Here is an 18,928-nt window from a genome sequence, read left to right on the forward strand (position 1 = left end):
ACCTGCTATTCACTTGTTTAGAAGGTGGATGGTGAGGTTTTCCACTAAGAGCTTGCATAGTCAGAGACTAGTACAGACTTGGAGCATAGAATCACTGACATTAGAAGGGACCTCTGGAGATCATCTATTCTAATGCCCCACTCAGATCAGGGAAAACTTGAGCAGGTTGCTCATGACTGTTCCTGGAAGTGTTTTGAATATCTCCAAGGATGGAGACCACAACCTCTGTAGGCAACCTTTTCCACTGTTTCACCACCCTCACTGTAAAAGTGGAATTTTCTGTACTTTTACTTAATGCCCAGTGGCACAATGCTCTTCTTTCACGGGCTACCACCAAGAAGAAGCTGTCTGTATCTTCTTTACCCCCTGGCACAAAGTATTTATGCACACTGATAAGATGTTCTCTCTCCTTTCAGACTCTCCTCATATGTCAGATGCTTCAGTCCCTTAGTCACCATAGTGGCATAATGCTGTATTCCATCTTCTCTCAAATCAAAATTTAGGTTCTACCAAAATGTAGGATGTTCTTTTGCTGTCACATGGACAGCATTTCTCAGGGCTGTCAAAGCTTGGAAGTCTGATGCCAGTCCTCTGACCATAATCAAGGAAGATAATAATGACCATGGACTGCTCCAGGCACAAAAAGCCTCATTCCTACTTCAGACCGTCCTGGACCCAGCTTGGTTCCCCATTGCTTTTTCCTCTGCAGTCTCTAAGGACAGTAACGCCATACATAATGGCAATTCTTGCTGTTTTGTTTGGACTGTGACAGGACTGTCCAGGCAAAATAAATAAATAAATAAATCCTTGCACTACTGAAACAGTCTGCCGTACTCCAGTACCTGTTTACCTGTTTGAGTTCAGCAGTGTCTTCTCTGTCTCAGTGCACCTCCTGTACGATGGCATCTATATCAGCATGAACTGGAGCCTTGAAAAAAAGCTAGGCTTTCCTTAGAAGACATTGAAACATAACTTAAGTCTTTGGCAAGAAAGCAAGTAGATGAGACTTGATATTTACCAGGTTCCTACTACCAAGTATGTTTGGATTAAGGACCACTATTGTTTTTCTCCTGAGGGATTTTAAATAGGAGCAAAAGAATCCTGGAATCTCTTTATCTGAACAAAGTCATTAGATCCTGGAACGGAAGTCATCTCAGCCAGGCTGGAGTGATTAGAACCATTACCAGCCTTTACAGTTCCTCAGTCTCTCAGGTTTCTTTCAGCACTGTGGTCTCTTCTCACCTAGCTCTTCCTTCCAGGAGAAAGTTGCTGTCTTAGGCAGTGTTACAGTGTTCTGGATACTTCTCTTAATCTGAGCACCTCTCTCCCAGGAAATGAACATGGCTTGTAGATACCTTTAAATATTTCCTGTTCCTTAGTAAGGTTGATATGGTTTACTATATGGAGACACTTATTTGCAGTTGTAACATCCTCCCCTCCCCAAAGTCCGTATCAGTAGCTTTATTCAAAGTATATTACATTTGTGAATTCCATTTTGTCTTCACACAACCATTTCTCACAGCCTAAGAAAATGTAGTAGTGGTTTAAAATGTCAAAATAGGGAAGTATGTGATAATGAAAAAGGATACTTCCTCTCTTTTTTTTTTTTTCTTGGTTTGCATCAGTCATCCCAGTCATGCAGGAAAACTGCAGTCCGGAGGTGCTAACTTAGACGTTTTCCATTCTAAATGCACATGTACTCTTCTAGCTGCTACTCTAAATGTTGTGCATGCTCTGATCTCACGACCTGCAACTCAGCTATTCATCATACAAGAACATTGTCCTTTGTGTTGCTACAACAGAAATTTATCAAGGACAGCTAAGCATAAAATTGCTAGAACGTGACTGTATAGTTTGGATTCATTTTCACTGAGTGCAGTAATCATCTTACAGGTGATTTTTCAGCTTCAGTCAAAGAAGTGTATAGTATGTCGAGAAGGTGATCGTAGCATTATCCTGAATCCATGTCAACATTACATACTTTGTGACCACTGTGCAGCTAGACAAGAAGAATGTCCCTGTTGCAAGAAATCAAAAAATCCACGGTAACATACAGGCATGGTACTTATATCATGTTTATGAATTAAAAATATTTTATGTGTTTGTATTTTGTATAGGAATTATATAAATCACTGATAATTAATCAACTTAATAGTGCTAGGTAAATTTTGATTTTGTTGTAAGAAACCTAGTTGCTTTGCTTGCTCACCTTTACATCTCAATTTCAGCCATTCAATGATTTTTTATTAGTCTTGAGGTTCTTTCGTTCCTGCCCAGTTCCATCCCAGTCTTTTCCCATCCACTTACATTCTTAGTGCACAGTCTACTTAGCTTCATTTGCACTGTGATCACTTTGTATAAATTTTACCATAATGCATGAATGAAAGTATTTATACCTGTTATTTTCCTTAACAGAAGATAGATACATAGATACAGTAGCTACACACTAAACAGTACAAATGGTACCTTTGCCATGTCTGTTGTGTATGGTATGCCAGAGACAGTATTTTGGAATTGGTCTAACAGTATGTTTACTTGGTTGTTTGAAAAACTATGAATAATATAAATGCACTTTTTAATTGTTGTTTTTTGTTAGAGGATACGTTGTAAATTGCTTCAAGCTGCTTTCTAGGTCTTAAGTTTATTTTTAATACACAATAATATGATGCTTTATATATGTGTACTGTGAATTTTAAATATTTCAGATGGTTTTACTGTTAAATCATAATATGATTAAATAGAAGTGAGATCTTACCTAGTTTTTTTACAATTTATAAGTTAATTGCATACTACAGTATTTATAAATGTACCAGTGGAAAGAAAAACAGTGAGGCACATATGCTTTCATATTCAAAGGCATGTTTTACATTTTGTGAAACAGATCAGTTTTAGTAAACAACTGTGCATTTGCATTCCTCTCTTTGTTTGGACGTTTGTAGTCTTAAATTTTTTGTATATTACCTAACTTGTGTGGTACTTAATGGGAACCCATATGATATATACAATAACTTTTACAAAGTGCCTATGCAAATGCCGTATAAAATAGCAGAAGACATAAAAAGAGAATTTTGCAAATAATTTCTATTGCATAATTTTGTATCATACAATTTGATGATAATTAGAATATGTCTCTTGCTTTTATAAATATTTAAAAATACGCTTTTTCAACAATGAGGTAACACATTTGCAAGGAACTACAGAATTACTTAAGTATGTAATCAGGCAGCGGCACTCTTGACACAGCGATTCTTTTAAAAGGGTGGTAATATACTTATTTCATCCTGGTTGTTGGGAACATTCAATTCAGGAGAAGTTAGTCAATTACTGTATGTCAACACTATCTACTTTTCTTACAAGGAATAATTGCCTGTGTTATTCTTTCTTTTGTTTAATACAGGTGTGACACTAGTACAGCTTACATTGAAATGACCTACTACTGTGTTACATGATTTGTATCTCCGTATTATTGCATTCAGTATAGGAATTGAGTTCATAGGCAGTAAAGAGTTTATCTATTTAAAGTTAATTTATGCTGAAACAAACAAACAAAAACCAAGATGTATACTAAAATTACTGTTGAAATAGATAAAGCTTTTTGAATTCTGTCAATATTAAATATAGGACCCAAGCCAAAGGTACTTAAATTATTGTATCCTGACTGGGTTTTGTGGTCTTTGTATGAAGGCTTGAGTTAGCAAAAAACAATCATTACATATTTCTGTGATAACTAAATGTACAGACTCATTGCTGCTTTTGTAAGACATGCCAGCCTGCAAGAACGTTACAGACCTTCCAGGAAGGGAGAAGAAGGATAAAATATTAAATATATGTCTGCTTATTCCTTTTTTAAAATTTTGTTTGAAGATCATAGTAGTCCATTTTAAATAAACATCAAATTTGGATTTAAAATGTGATTTTGCTGACTTTCACACAGTTACTCAAAAATATTTGTATTGAGAAAAGTATAAAATTAGACTATATTGGCATTTTCAAACACACTTTTGTGCCCTAATTGTGTCCTAAAATAAGATGCCGCTCTGTTTTAAAGGTTTAACCAGTTTTGGACATTCCAAAAAGAAAAAAAAAAGGAACCTTGATCATCAAGTTTGGCTGTCTTTTTGCATCTGTGCAGTCTATGACAATACTTGTTTTTGATCTGTAACAGAATTTTGGACTAAAGCAGAGTTAGTGATACGAGATTTTTTAAACAATAAGCAAATCAAGGAATAATGTCAAACAAGAAATTATTTTGGATACTGGTGTGCTATATTTATCCACAATGTGGAACAGTTTTCTGCAACTGTTGTACTCACAAACATGTTTAGAAAGGGTTTGCTCAGAAATTTTGCTGTGATATTTTAGAGGAAACCAGTTCAGCCCACATTGTGCTGCTGATATGCTGCAATGTGACATTTGTTTCCTCAGAGGTATGGAAGTATGGTTTTCTGCTTCTTGTCAAAGTTTATTGTTCTTTGTGTGAATTTGTGTGCAATTGTCTGTGATTCTATAGCTATTTTTGGTCTCTCTCTTTTTATAATTTTTTTTTGGTAGTAATAGGTGATTTTCCTCATCCTGTGATGCCAACAAAAAAGAAATTTAAACAATATTTGCAGCATGAATCATCACACTGTCATTTGTAGTTTGTGTGTTGCTTTCTTTAAGAGGAAATAAATTAATATGTTGAGTTTGTTGCTTTTTAAGCAGTTGTATGTTTTGCGTTTTATAATGATGAATCTTGAAAATAATGTTGTGTGTCCCATAGTAATATCAGTATTGAAAATTTTGCATATGTTCCCCTGCAAGCTTTTCTTGCGCTGAATTATGGACACAAACTATTGACAAATCATTTGGTGAAGAAGGAAAAAAATTCAGATGAAAGAAATGTACCTATATGTGAAATTGTCAGGCTGGGCAGCTCGCTATAACTACAGACAAACCCTAGGTGATTGCTTGAACCATACATAGCACTCAAAGGAAAGTGCTATAAATGTTCTTCATAAAATTCTTTATGTGAGAAGTTATAAGCAAAGTTTTCTGTATCTTAGTAAAAAGCAAGTCAACTGCAAAGACAAATAAATGTGTACTTTTACACCAGTACTTTAAAATGGAGGATAATAAGATGCATGCAGTTGACTAGAGATGAATATTTAGAAGAAGTAAGAAGGGAACCCCGACCCTTGTAAGTATTTATCCTTGTGCTATATATACTATCTGGAAAATACATTATATTTTAGTGACACAGTAAGTTGTTGCATTTCCAAAATATTTTAAAGCAAACTAAGTAAATTTTCAAGATTCATTTTGGTTTTTAACAAAATTTTATGTTAATTTATGTAAGAAGATTATTTTCTTGTGAATGCCATTATGCTGTCACGATTATTATAGCCTGGGGAATAATAGATTAAAACTGGGATTTCTCAGGGTTTTTACAGTTAAGAGCTGTAATTTAACCGAAAGTATGCTACTCACAGGTAGATACCAAGCTGCATGTTATAAATTTATTACTAGTCTTCTTTGAATAGCTGATTATTACAGACATACTTGTTTTCTTATATATTGCCATTCAGAATATTCTAGTATCAAATACATGTAATCATATTATTACTGTCACACTATATGTGTAACTGTGGTCACCATCAGACCTTAAATAAAAAAGGAATTTTTACTCATATTAATTTATGAAAGCTGTTAATGTTTAGAGTGTACAGAAAGAAATGATTTTGTGAATTGTTCTTAATACAAAACATATTATTTATAATGCATACCCATTCACTTGTAGTGAACTGTTTAAAACTCTTAACACTTGTTAAAACTTTTCTACATGATAGCATTTATGCAATGGTTTACAGAAGTCATGGAATTATTTTTATTACCAACATGGAAATAAAATTTTGATCTTTATTTCTGAGCTATACTGTGTTTACAGAGAATCAAAAATTTACAAATCTGTTTTTCTCTGCAATCTAGTCATAGAATGGTTTGGATTTAAAGGGACCTTAAAGATCATCTAATTCCAACCCCTCTGTGAAGGGCAGAGATACCTTCCGCTAGACCAGGTTGCTCAAAGCTCCATCCAACCTGGCCTTGAACACCTCCGGGGATGGGGCATCCACAACTTCTCTGGGCAACCTGTTGCAGTGCCCTCACCACCCTTAGTAAAGACTTTCTTCCTAATATCTAAGCTAAATCTGCCATCTTTTAGTTTAAAATGATTACCCCTTGTCTTATAGCTACGCCCCCTGATAGAGAGCCCCCCACAATCTTTCTTGAAGGCTCCCTTTAAGCATTGGAAGGCTGCAATAAGTTCTCCTCGGGGCCTCGTCTTCTCCAGGCTGAATAACCCCAACATTTTGGCATTCCTAATAATTTCAAGTTTTCAATCATTGGTATTAGTGTTTACTGTTTCAATAAAGGGGTCTTACTGTCCTAAAAAGGTAATCATTTAGCAGCACAGTCTAGAAGATGGAAGCTGTCAACGTAATTAAAACAATCACTCTTCTGTTCCATTCTTCTCTGTACCACATGTGCTGAGATCATACAAAGCATGCTAGGAGGTTGGAGCGACTGTCATAAGTCTAGAACAGTTTTCTGCCCTTGACAGTGGCAATATGAGGTACTATTTAGGAGGAACGCTTTCTGCAGTCTGTTCCCTTCACACCCCCCTCCAGTATTATGGATGTTAGAAACTGAAGCCTCTTTAAATATTCTCACCTTGTTTTTCATGAAGTGAAAAAAAAAAGTAACCGTGTGTAGTGCTGAAGATCAGGACTCACCAAGGTTTTCTAGACATGTAAAACACTAGCTTCTTCTCTTGTCCTCCCTACGCTTCTGTTAATGTCCAGGACTTTTTTGGAGGTTTTTTTTTCTTTCTTCCAGCAGCCACTGCGCATCAAACTGGATCACACATGATTAATTGGTAAGGCAAGTAAATTAATGCCAGGTATTAAAAAGTCTCATCTCACATGCTCACCAACAAGAGCCACCACCGAGTGTTGCCGACTATATGACCAGGACTGTGGCTGCAGCCATGGAGGTGAGTAGGGACGGCGGCTCCGTGGAACTGGGTCAACCAGGGCAGTTGGTATGAGAAGCGCACCACAGCTGTGGGAATGTTACATGGGTAAAAACAGCAGTCAAAAATAAGTTTCTTGTTCACCGGGGATGAAGAAGCAGGAATTCCCTGAGGAATCAAAGATAATAGCGCTGCAGCCGTCATCAGCTGGAGAAGAAAACAGCATGTCAAGCACGGTTTCGCTATAGTCATCAGTTTTATTTACATACCACCAAAAAAAACACACCATGAAAACAGTTTATTGGGGTTAGTTAAGGACTTTTGCTACATGAGATTGGTGCAATTAATACTGTTAGGAGCAACAAAGCAAATGAGAAGACAGCCAGAAGTCCTGAACCTTCAGTCTGCTCACAAGAGCAGCATCTAATTGACAGCCTTCTCAGTAAGGTATTCTGCAGTCCTCTTGCCCATGCAATGTGTGAGGTATGAAACAGCCCAGCAAGGCTTCCTATTTTCCCCTGATGCCATTAGCAATAAAAGTAACAGAGCAACCAAGAAAAAAAAAAAAAAAACACAAAAAGAATATAAAGTGAGGTGGAAGCCCTCAGCCTCTCTCACCCACCATTGTAAAGAACAAAACTGATAAACTCCACGTGCAACAGCCGGCCCAAGGTCAAACTTCCCATGGCTTTCTGTCACCTTTATAGCCATTTCATTGAGCCCCTTTAAAGAGTCCCTCCTGCAAAAACTCTGGGAGGCTCCATTGCGGACAGCGGCCATTCCTTTTTGGATCAGAGAACATACAGGGACGTAGGAGATTGTCTTTTGCAGCGACCGCTGGGTGCCGCTAAATTCTCGTGTTCCACCCGACCACACGCACGCGAGGACGTCCCCCGTGCCCGCGCACCCCCAGCGCGCTCCCGGTACCCCGGCGGCAGCGACGCCGCTCCAGGCGGCCCCTCAGAGGGCTCGGGTGGCTCCCGGCCCGGGGCGGGGCCCGGCTGCAGCACGGGGGAAGGAGCGGGGCGGCCCAACCGGGCTGCAACCCACGGGCACCGCGCCCGGCCCCTGTGCGTGCGCCGCCAGCGTTGACCCGCACCCCGGCCGGGCAGAAGCGGAGACGCGTCGCAGCACGGCCGCGGGCACCAGGGCCTGACTGCTGGGTCGGGCGCAGGAGCGGTGCCGGCGCTGGGGCCAGGCCGGCAGAGCGCCGCCGCCGCGGCTCCGTGACGGCTCCGGCACCCGCGTGCGCCGTGCCCCGCCTCGGGCTGCCCCGAGGCATGCTGGGAGCTGTAGGCCTACGCTGCCGGGCGGCCACGTTGGCTTTGGGGTCCGTGGCCGCGGGGTGGTCTTTTCCCTCAGCTGGGGCCGGCTGCATGCGTGGTTGCCGGTGGTGAGGTGAGTGAGAGTCTTCGGCGGTGAGCGTCGGGCGGGGGTCGTCCTGCTGGGAGCAGGCACGGGGGGAGGGTGCTGCGGCCGGGAGCAGGGCCTTGCCCACGGGTACCCACGGGCAGGGAGCGGTGGGAGCCCCCAGCGGGAGCCAGGTCTGCCCGCCCAGGGACGTTTTCCAGGTGACGGCCGGGCCGTTTTCCCGGTCGGCTGGAGATGGGCCAGCAGCCCAAGACGGGCTCTGGGAAGATGTGAGGCTGCTAGCAGCTTGTTGCCTTCCTTTGGCAGGGCTGGCGCTCAGGGCCGAGAGCTCCCGTTGTCCTGCTGCAGTCACCTGAGACTGGTGGAGCTTTGGCCCATGGAAGGAGTGCCACATCCCAGTGTATTTTCTTGGATGTGTGATAGCTGAGCATCTGGATCCTTACAGAGGAGGAAGCTGGGGGAGAGAGCGAGCGAGAAGCTTCTGAACCGTGAAATCCTCCTGGCGGTACCCAGAGCAAGAGCTGCGGTGAGCACTAGGCCCTTAGGGTTGTGTCCCCCCTGTTCTGCGTCCCCAGCTGCCTTTGCACTCCTCTGCATCTGCCACCCCTCCCCATCTTCTCTCAGCCTGTCCGTTGCTGTTTTGTCCTCGTCCATCTCTTTTGCCTGCTTGTTTGCTCTCTGTACGGCTTGCTTCTCATCCGCATGTTTTTCTGCAGCCTGCTCCCTGTCCCTTTTCCCCTGTGTTGCTGCCTTTCCCCTGGTTCTTTCTTCTCTCTGCCCTGCTCCCCTTAGCCCCTTACTCTCTGTCTCTCTGCTCTTTGCAGGATTTTTCTTCTCTGCCCATGTCTTTCTTTTTCCCACTCTGTCCTTCTTCCCTTCTTTCTCAATCCCCGCCCCCTCTCCGCCTGCTAATGTTTCACTTCCTGCATCTGCCCCACTCTTCGCACTCGCGGTCTTTCAGCTCCTTGTCCTACCCATCCACATGTCTCTGTCCCGCGGCGTATGCCGTTAAGCCCCCTGTCCAGCTTGCTCCCCTTTTTCCTTCTCCCAGCTTCTGTCCTGCTCCCCTTCCCTTGACGCTCATTTACCGTCTCAGCCCTGCTCCACACTACTGTATCTCCTTTCTTCGTCTCTGTCTCCTTCTGCACCCGTCAGTCGCAGCGCTCCATTCTCTGGTGTTCTCCTCCCCCTGCCTGCTCCGTTAAGAACTTTTCAGTTCTCCATCTCTCATCAGTTATTCATCTTGCAGATCTTCCTTTTCTGCTCCCTATCTCTCAGTTTCTGACAGTTTTTCCTACTTTGTCTCCCTCTGCTTTTCCATGTTCTTGTGTCCCTCTCTGCTCCACCGTTTAGATTGCGCTTCCTTGCTTTCCATCCCCTTTTTTTTTCAGTCCATCTGTTGTGCTCCCTGTCCTCTTTCCTAGTCCCATCACTGTATCCCTGTGCCCACCCACCCCCACCCCACATCATTCTCCATCTTCCCCTCCCCCACTTTCTCTGTCCTGGTGCCTTCCCATTGCTGTTTTGTCCTCCATCTGTCCATCCTGTTTCCTGTCCCTTTCCTTGTCTTTCTGCCGCGAAGCCTAGCCCCATTGTTCCTTTACTAACTTCTGTCTGTCACTCTGTCCAGCTTCCGCTGTCCATGTTGTTTCCCGCTAACCCCCTCCTCATCCATGTGTTTACTCTTGCTTTCAGTCCCTCTGTTCTGCTTCCTGTCCTTGTCTTCTCTGTCTCTCCCTGTGCTGTTCCCCATTTCCTCCTTTCTCGCTAGACCCACCCCGTCCAGCCTTTGTCTTCCTTTCTCGATCTCTCGCTCCTCTTGGCCGTCACAGTTGTGCCTCTGTTGTGCTCCCTGTCCAACCCTCTTGATCATCCCTGTCCAGCTCCCTGCCCTCTGGGTGGTTCTTCTGTCCCTCTGCCCTAGCTGGCTGTCCGTCCATTTTCTCTCTCGCTGCTTGTGGCCTGCTTGTTCCCTTTTTCCTTTGTTTTCTTCCTCTGCCTGTGCCTCATAGCCCATGGCCACAGGAAGCAACCCTTCCCCATGGGACGGATGCAGAGATGGACAGAGGGGTGTGAACTCGATGCCGGAGCCCTGCAGCGCCCCCAAGGGGAAGAGGAGAATGTACAGGCAGGGAGCCCTGCTGCAGCTGCCCTCCCAAGGAGTCCTGCATACAAGTTAATAAAGTTTGCTTTCCCACTTGCACTGCCCTTTGTGTTTGTGGCCCTGGTAAGGGGCTGTCGCCGTGTCTGTGGGTGCAGGTTCCGTAGGGGGGTGAGTACGGAGGGGGCAGGGGGTGGGGGGGGATGCCGATGGATGTGGACGGCCCCTCTAAATGTGGGGGCCACCCTGCCGGGTGAGGGCAGCCGGGGAGGGCAGTAGAGCTGCAGTGTCTTTGCTCCCTGGACCTGGTGTGCTGGGGCTGGGCTGCACAGAGGGGTCAGTGAGTGTGGCCGGGGCTGCGGCTGCTTCCGGGAGGGGGAGGCAGGGTGGAGGTTGGGTGTCGACGGAACAGCGGCTGGGGCAGGGGAAGCCCCTGGCGTGGGGAGGAACCGTGGAGCAGGCGTGGGGCTGGGGCACCAGGCTGGCGCGGGCGGGGGGGAAGAGGGCGGGCAGCCGGTCAGAAAGCGCAAGGTTGGCTCCGGGGCTTCCTCAGAGTTGGCTGGGAGCGTCTTGCCCCGCAGCATGCCGGGAGTCGTGGTCTTCGGGCTCTGGGCTTCCGGTCAGACACGTTGGTTTCCGGAGCATGCTAAGAACCGTAGTCTTGCGTTGCCGCTCGGCTTCCAAGCCGGGAGGGGCATGGGGACAGTTAGGGTGGGCAATTACTTCTTCCGCGCCAGTGGAGCGGAGCGCCTTTCCTTGACGTTTTCGCGTGGTGGTCCGCGCGGCTCCCGCTCCTTCCCCCGACTAGCAGTCTGGGAAGCCGTGTCTACCGTTCTGCTACTGCGCGTGCGCGGAGCAGGCAGGCACAGTGCCGCTGCAGCTTTTTGTGCCACCTGCTGGCTGAACAGCGGTATTGCAAGCGGAGAGGCGCCGCAGTGACGCGTCGCTCTCTGCTCCCACCTGCTGGCGAAGCTTTGGAACCGCAGGTGGAGCGGCGCCGCGCATGCGTTGTGGCGGTGGCCAGACGTCATGCCCCTCAGCATGCTGGGAGTTGCGGTCTTTAGGCTCTGGGCGTCCGGTCGGCCACATTGGTTTACAGGGCATGCCGGGAAATGTAGTACCGCATCGACACTGAGCATCCCAGCCAGGAGTGGCACGGCGACGGGTAGGAGGGGCACTTGATTCCTCCGCACCAATGGAGCGGGGATCCTCTTCTTGCCGTTTCCGTGTGGTTTGCCGCGCGCTTTCCGCTGCTGCTATTAATGAGAAAACGGTTTGAGAAGCCGTCCCTGGGTTCCACGCATGCGCAGAGTATGCCCGCGAAAAAGCAGTGTTGCAGACGGAGGGCAGGTACGCATGCGCATTAGCGGCGTGTCGCCCTCTGTCGCCACTTGCTGGCGAAAAGGCGGTACTGCAGGTGGTGAGTCGAAGCGCATGCGCTGTAGCGGCGCCTGTCTCTCTGCTCCCACCTGCTGGCGACGCTTTGGTACTGCAGGTGGAGCTGCGCTGCGCATGTGCTGTAGTGGTGGTCACGCGTCGTGCCCCGCAGCATGCCGGGAGTTATGGTCTTTGGGCTCCGGGCTTCCGGTCGGCCACATTGGTTTCCACGGCATGCCGGGAAATGTAGTTTTTCACGTTGCTACTCGGCTTCATAGCCAGGAGCGGCATGTTGCTCAGGGCAGCAATTTCCTCCCCGAGACGGTGTGGAGCGCATTTTTCTGCTGTTTTCACTTGTGACTTTCTGCCCGGTTCCTGCTTCTTCAGTTAACGAGAAAACGGTTTGGGACGCCGTGGCTGCCACTCGGCACGAGCGCGGTAGCGCCCTCTACCGCCACTTGCTGGCGAAAAATCGGTACTGCTGGCGACCGAGGACGACTTCTCGGAGATGAGCAGCTTTCCCTAGGCTCCCCCGCCATCTCAGGAGCCATCTTGACGCTCCTTGCGCACACGCGAGGCCCACTACACTCATTTTCTCCTCTACTTAGTATTCAATCTATATAGTGCTGGGTGCCTTTATTGCGTGCAGCTCCTCTTCAGGTGAGTAATTATTATAGCACGTTTATAGGTGGGATGACAATGTTACTCTGTGTGTTTGATTTGTGGTTCTAGGTCCCTTATGATTTTTGCAGGATTACAGGGCAGATGCTATGTAGTATGCTAAATGCATACTTCTATGCATTTATGGCCTTTTGGCATTTTCGGACCGCGGGTGTCCGCCAGGTCTACCCGTTTTTTTTTTTTTTTTTTCTTTTGGGCGGCCGCCAGTTCTACTTTTTTTTTTTTTTTGGGTGGCTGCCGGGTACACCCGGCAGCCACTGAGGGTGGAAGCGTCTAAGTGAATGGCAGGGAACCGAGGGCAGAAGTGGAGAGCAGGACGTGCCATAACTGGGGGCGGAAGCAGCTCCGTGATTGGCTGGACCATGAGGGCGGATGTGGCCTCAGGGTGAGACTTCACTGAGGGCAGAAACACTCCGTGATTGGCTGGTAACACAGGGCGGAAGCGGCGTCACGATGTGCCTTCGGTGAGGGCGGAAATGCTCCTTGATTAGCTGGGAAACTGAGGGCGGAAGTGGCGTTTGGATGTGACTTCCTTAAGGGCGGAAACACTGCGTGATTGGCGCAGGTTGCCGCCGGATGCAAGTTTAAGCTTGGAAATAAAGGGGGAGTGAGGGAAGAAAAAAATCAAAGCCTTACAGAGCCTCAGCTCCACCGAGGAACGAATAACGGTCTGTCTGCTTCTGGAAGAACTTCCCACCGCCGAGGACGGATGGGGCGGACCCCAAAAGCTAGATGGGGTTGTGTGAGAGCAGGTGATGCTGCCAGCAGGACTCCACAGCTGACGAGAAACATCGTTAGCTTTGATGTCCGTCACAACGGGAAATGCTCGTTTCATCCAATTTGGGGAAGTCTGTCAAACTCACAGACAGAAACAATAGCAGCGAGACTCTGTTAGGCAGTCATGGTGAAAGTTTAGCATAGCGAAGAAACAGTGTGTATTAGGTAAGGTGACAAATGGAGTCACACCTCCCAGAAGTCCCAGTTTGTGGTCTTTAAGCTTTTTTTCTTGTTGGGGGAAGGTGGAGAGAGCCGAATATTATCCAGAAAGGTGGCCAAATCCGTGCCTAAAAAGCTCAGCTGCTAAAGGTTTTATAAATGATCTTTGCACTGCAAGTTTCAGTTTTCATGAAGCCAAACTGAGGTAAATCCGAAATTTTCTACGGATTTAGACGCTTACTAAAATATTCTTGTCATTCACAGTAATAATGGAGCGAGTGAACTTGTTCCACACAGTGACCTTACTTTATTATTTTGTTTGTTGTATTCCAGCAAACTGTGTATGATCCCAGGAGCAAAGGCACAGTCTTGTGTAGCATTGTCATTCTGCCCCACCGCTCTGATATCTAACAAAGTAATACATTCTGGATGTTGTCTACAAATTCTTTCCTTCTTTATGTAAGAGGTCGATGCCCGTCGCCTAGTTTGTCACAGAGCGTCACTGAAGTACTGTTTTATTTGTATTTGTGAAGACAGAATCAAAGACAGCAGGTCAGTGACTCCCACCGAGATGGTCATTAAGATAAAACAGTGAAGTTTCTAGCATATATTAAAAAGCCTGGAGGAATTAGCATAGCTTGCAGGAAAGTGTGCTGGAAAGAGATGATATTTGAGAGCAAGCATGAAAATGTCGTCTTTTTACCAAGAACGATGAGAACTGATGCATCTGCCCTGCGTTTGGATAGGTAAGTGAGTTAAGAGGAGCCGAGCGTAGAGTCTGCAGGGGAATTGGGAAATGAATGAGATAATTTAATCTCTTTTCCGTGCAAGCGTGTTTTTGTTTTGTTTTTTAAATCCCATACTTTTGTTATTATCCAGAATTTTTAATATAACTCTGTATTTTAACTCGTCCGGGTTTATGGATAGCAGCTAAGTATAGAAAGAAATAAGATCCTGAAGCATCCCTGGAGCCGCTAACTCTACCTCTTTATCTGTTCCCTAAGACGACGCCCTGGATTTAAAGACGGTGTGTATTAAATGAAGTATGAGAAGAAACAGCTTCTTCGGACACTTGCGCTCCTCTTCTTCAGCTCGTGGAGAAGGCTGACAGCCTGTCTCACTCTCGTCAGTGCTACCCCACCAGCTCCTTTAGGAGCCCAGCACCGCGTTTGGCCTGTTGCGATCTTCCCGCTCCCCTCATTTCTGTGCTGCAACGCCACCATCCACGAGAAGTCAGGTAGGATCTGAAGACCTTTGACACTGCTAAAGAATCAAACCTCAGCTGTCAGTTTTAGCCCTTTGTATTCCAGACGTTTGCTTTGCTGGATGGTGGTTTCGTTTTTGATTTTGTAATACATTCTTTGCAGAGGTTATTTTAAGCAGACAAGTAGGTAGCCTCCTTCCCTCGGTGGATTTGTGCGAGTTTTAGCTGAGCTTTGCACATCTGAGCGATTGCCCAGTGGCTGTTGTGGTCTTGACGCGTCTCTAAAACCTTTGTCCGCCTCGCCCCTCCTCTTTGTGTATTAAGATGCACGTTTGCGCAAAAGTTATGTACACCGTGCACAAGCCCCCCAGTGGGTATGGGGCATTTTCAGCACTTCACAGATAAGGCTCCGTGTTTACTTAATCACTTAGGCATAGTCCTGGCTTTCAGCGTAGGCATAGCTAATGATTGTTACTCAAGTGGTTATGAAGTTCCCAACGTTTGTTTCTTTATATATATAGAGAGAGAGAGATACATACCCATATGTATATGTATGTATATACATAAATGAAACTGAGTCTGTGGAGTAAAAGACTTTTCTGCTTGCAGTATATACTCACGTATCAGCAGACTCATACGCAAGCTGATCCAAACTGGGTGCCAAGCTGTGCCTTTTTTGTCTCCTGGAACATGCAATCTGTGCACCTGAGGTGTACCTTGTCTATTAACTCTCTCTTACATTGCCTTATTAACTATTAACTATTTATTAACTATCTCTTACATCCCCATTAATATCAGTGGATGTACCCAGCACCACCTTGGGGCTACATAGAACGTGGAAATTTCTAGTATGTTAATGTTACTCTGTTAACAAAACTGACGTACTAGCCGCTTGCTGTTTCTATTTTTTTGTTTTTCTTTTCAGTAGTCTCCTCAAAAGTTGTTGTGGACACATCGTGTATCTTTTCTGTTCTTCCAGGATTCATCCGTCAGGAAAGACGACCATGAAATCCGAGGGCTGTGGACAACCATCTACCAGATGGTTGTTGCAGTTGCCTTTGGTCACGTCATTCGTCCTTTTAGCTCGCCCTTTCCTCTACCTTGAGTTGAATTTTTGTGCAGCGCTATGTTTGCAGTGGTAACATTGCGGCCGAGGTGTTTTTGATTAAAAACGATCTTAACTGTAATAGTGAAATCACAGAGTGTGGCTTTGTATAATGACTCCCACGATCATAACATTTTTCTCCTTTGTCACAGATAGGAGAAAAGCTCTTTCGAGAGAGATGGAGAAGGAATTAATTATACCTCTGCCCCATCCTGTGAGACCAGAAGACGTGGAGTAATTGTAAGCTGCCATTCTCAGGAGACATACTAAGAGTCTCAGGTTCCTTTTCTGCCCACCCCCCAAAGGCCTTGGGCATGTTGGGTTCACCCTGGGAAGGGCACGTTGCTCAGGGCAGTTATTTCCTCCCCGAGACGGCATGAGGTGCGTTTTTCTGCTGCACTTGCTGTTTTCCATGTGGTTCGCACTGCTTCCATTATTGAGAAAACGGTTTGGGAAGCTGTGTCTGCCATTTCTCAGGATTTTCTGCCACCACCTGCTGGCAAAAAAAATCAGTAACGCAGGTGGAGCCATGTAGGACTTCTCAGAGGTAAGCCTTCAACGTACGGGGACCCTTAAACTCGTGCGCTGAGCACACAAGACAAATGTCCGTGGCACAAAGATCAAGGAAGACTTCTCAGAGGTAAGCAGCTTTCCCTTTGTTTCCCCGTCCTCTCAGGAGCCCTCTTTATGATGCTTGTACATACTTCAGGCTCACAACACTCATTTTCTCCTCTACTTAGTATTCCTAGTCCCTGCCTAACCCGTCCTCCCTCCCCCCACTTTCCAAAGACCTACCTGCTCTGCTCAGGTCCCTCCCGAGGTCTTACAGATCTTTTAAATCTGCTCAGCGTCCTTTCCGGCTTGTACCGTACCATTATTTTTTCCCTGCTCCTTTTGAGAATGTCTATACCCTTTTCAGATCTCGATTGGGTTGGCTTTTTTGGACCCATCTGCATAGCCTTTTGTTTTTCAGGTAGTCTTCTAAGGTATGTTACTCCTCCGGTGAGTTATTTTACTACATTGAATTGTATTTTTGTGGTTTGTAATCTGTTACACTCCTAGATTATTTCTACCTATGTAAAGAAAGGTTTCAGCTAATTACAGTCAAAAACAGTTTTAGTTACCTACTTGGTCATATTGTCGTTTCAATAATCAGAACTGAAGCAAAAGCACAGGAATCGTTGCCTCTAGTAACACTCCACACACTGTTGAGCTAAGCCAAATAAAAAACGCAGCTGCTGCTCTCTTTATCCCTTCCTGTGCTTTGCCCCTCCTCTTTCCCAGGTGATTGGGGCAGGGTGCCGGGTGGGGCCTAATGGTATATGAGCCGCAGGTGTCCTATCAGAGAGCTCATTCTGCCTGAGCTGCTTTTTGGGGTAAGTGCCTTGTTTTTCCTTCAGTCAGTTGCATGAATTTTTTTTTTTGTTTTGTTTTGTTTTTTTTGGTGGGTCAGAGTCTAGGGGTTGATGCGTTTCCAAGTTGAAAGAGATAAGTACATCTATTTAAAGTAACATCTAGTAGGATCATTTAAAGTAAACTAATCTATATAGTAGTAGATGCCTTTATTGCATGCAGCTCTTCTTCAGGTGAGTAATTCTTATAGTCTAAGTAATTCTTTTCCCATGTTTTGGTCACGATGTTTGTAGCGTGCCTTTTTATGTGTGTGTTTGGCCTGGAGCTGTCCTGCCTGGCAATTAGTGATCGTAGCTAACGTGGGGGTTCATCAGTGCAATAATACATTGTCCTGACTCTTTTGGGAAAGACATCTGGTCTGTCTCTGGGCAAATACTCAAGCTCTGGGCGAGTACTCGAGGGCAGCTGGCACAGAGTCTTTTTTCTTTTTTTTCCCAGCAGTAGGTAAACCTTAGGAGGAATCGGTCAAACGCAAAAAACTGTCAAGTTCTTGTTCGGCAGCTCGGTGACTGGTTTGATCTACTTCTCAGATGTAGAGGCAAATGGACTGCTCTTTTGAAATGATAAAATAAATAACATGAATTTTGTCAAATGTGGCAGTGCCTGTTTGCAGTCTGTTGCTTTTGCCAGTGGTAGATAACGCTTATAAGGAATCGGTCAAAGGAAAGAGCGCCTTCTGGAACTGTGAAGCTCTGCGTTGGCAACTCGGTGACTGGCTTGACCTACTGTCCATCATCAGAGGGAAGCGGACTGCTGTTTTGAAAATAAGAAAAGAAAAAAAAATTTAAAAAATTTTAAAAAATTAGGGTGCTGCTCTGTGGCACCTGGAGGACTGCCACTCTGTGTGGCAGTTAAAAGAATGTGATTTGGAGATGGAGAGCAGCAGAGGTAAAGCAGCTGGGAAGAATACCTATACCTATAGGTATTGCAGTAGGTAGGCTGTGGTTATGAGGTGCCTCAGGGTGTGCTTTTCGTCTTGTTTCTGCCCTTCCGTAGTGCAGCCTTGGAGAGGTGAATTCCCCATGTTGTGGAGTGGTGCAAAAAGGTGAGAGGGCTGTCAGCCCGATCAGTTTCCTTCACCAAAGCTAAGGCAGGTCTTTCAAGAGAAACAGCCTGGTTGCCTGTGCTGTACTCTGCACGTTGATCTAAACCACACCAAAAACAGGGCTGCTGTTCCTCCTGCTCTCTTTATCTCTTGTCATGCACGGCCCCTCCCATTTCCCATGTGATTGGGGTGGGGTGCTGGGTGGGGTGCAATGGTATATGAGTTGGAGGCATCCCATCAGAGAGCTCATTCTGCCTGGGTTCCACTTTGGGGTAAGTGCTTTGGTTTTCCTTCAGTCAGTTGCAGGGGTCTTTAGGTGGGTCAGAGTCTATGGACTGATGGGTTTCCAAGTAGAGAGCGGTAAGCCCATCTTTTTGAGGTAACAACTAATAGGATCTGTTAGAGTAAACCAATCTAGTAATAGGTGCCTGTATTGCATGCAGCTCTTCTTCAGGTGAGTAATTGTTACAGCATGTTTATGGATAGGATGGCAATGTTACTTTGTGTGTTTGCTTTGTGGTTCTGGGTCCCTTATGATTTTTGCAGAATTAAGGCAAATATTATCAAAGTTATAACCTTGGTGGCAAAGTGATGGAGCAGGGTTTAGGAGATAAGTATCATCGAAGCTCCCTGTGTAAGCATGTATCTGAAAACAGCAGCAGTAGGCGTGTAAGGTGTAGTCT

General features: G+C 45.6%; 1 protein-coding gene and 1 long non-coding RNA gene across 19 annotated transcripts in view; both read left to right on the forward strand.

The window, feature by feature from the left end:
- The window catches only part of UNKL (unk like zinc finger), a 59,498-nt gene extending 55,428 nt beyond the window's left edge, over nt 1-4,070 (forward strand). For 11 of the 17 annotated variants that reach the window (XM_040574076.1, XM_040574080.1, XM_040574085.1 and 8 more), the window contains 2 exons: nt 1,894-2,045; nt 3,398-4,070. In XM_040574076.1, the coding sequence (XP_040430010.1) occupies nt 1,894-2,045; nt 3,398-3,449 (204 nt within the window). In that variant the 3' untranslated portion in view covers nt 3,450-4,070. Of the gene's footprint in view, nt 1-416 lie in introns of all 17 variants that reach the window. The other 6 variants (XM_040574081.1, XM_040574086.1, XM_040574082.1 and 3 more) reach the window with 4 other exon arrangements.
- Nucleotides 4,071-13,787: 9,717 nt separating this feature from the next.
- LOC121078630 lies at nt 13,788-17,972 on the forward strand. Of its 2 annotated transcripts, XR_005824677.1 has the most exons (6): nt 13,788-13,893; nt 14,483-14,715; nt 15,940-16,427; nt 16,707-16,773; nt 17,072-17,163; nt 17,642-17,972. It is a non-coding gene; the product is annotated as an uncharacterized LOC121078630 (long non-coding RNA). The 2 variants fall into 2 exon arrangements; XR_005824676.1 differs by having other exon boundaries at nt 15,940-17,163.
- Nucleotides 17,973-18,928: the final 956 nt, after the last annotated feature.

Source organism: Cygnus olor, chromosome 15 (genome assembly GCF_009769625.2).
Source record: "Cygnus olor isolate bCygOlo1 chromosome 15, bCygOlo1.pri.v2, whole genome shotgun sequence".
NCBI lineage: Eukaryota > Metazoa > Chordata > Aves > Anseriformes > Anatidae > Cygnus > Cygnus olor.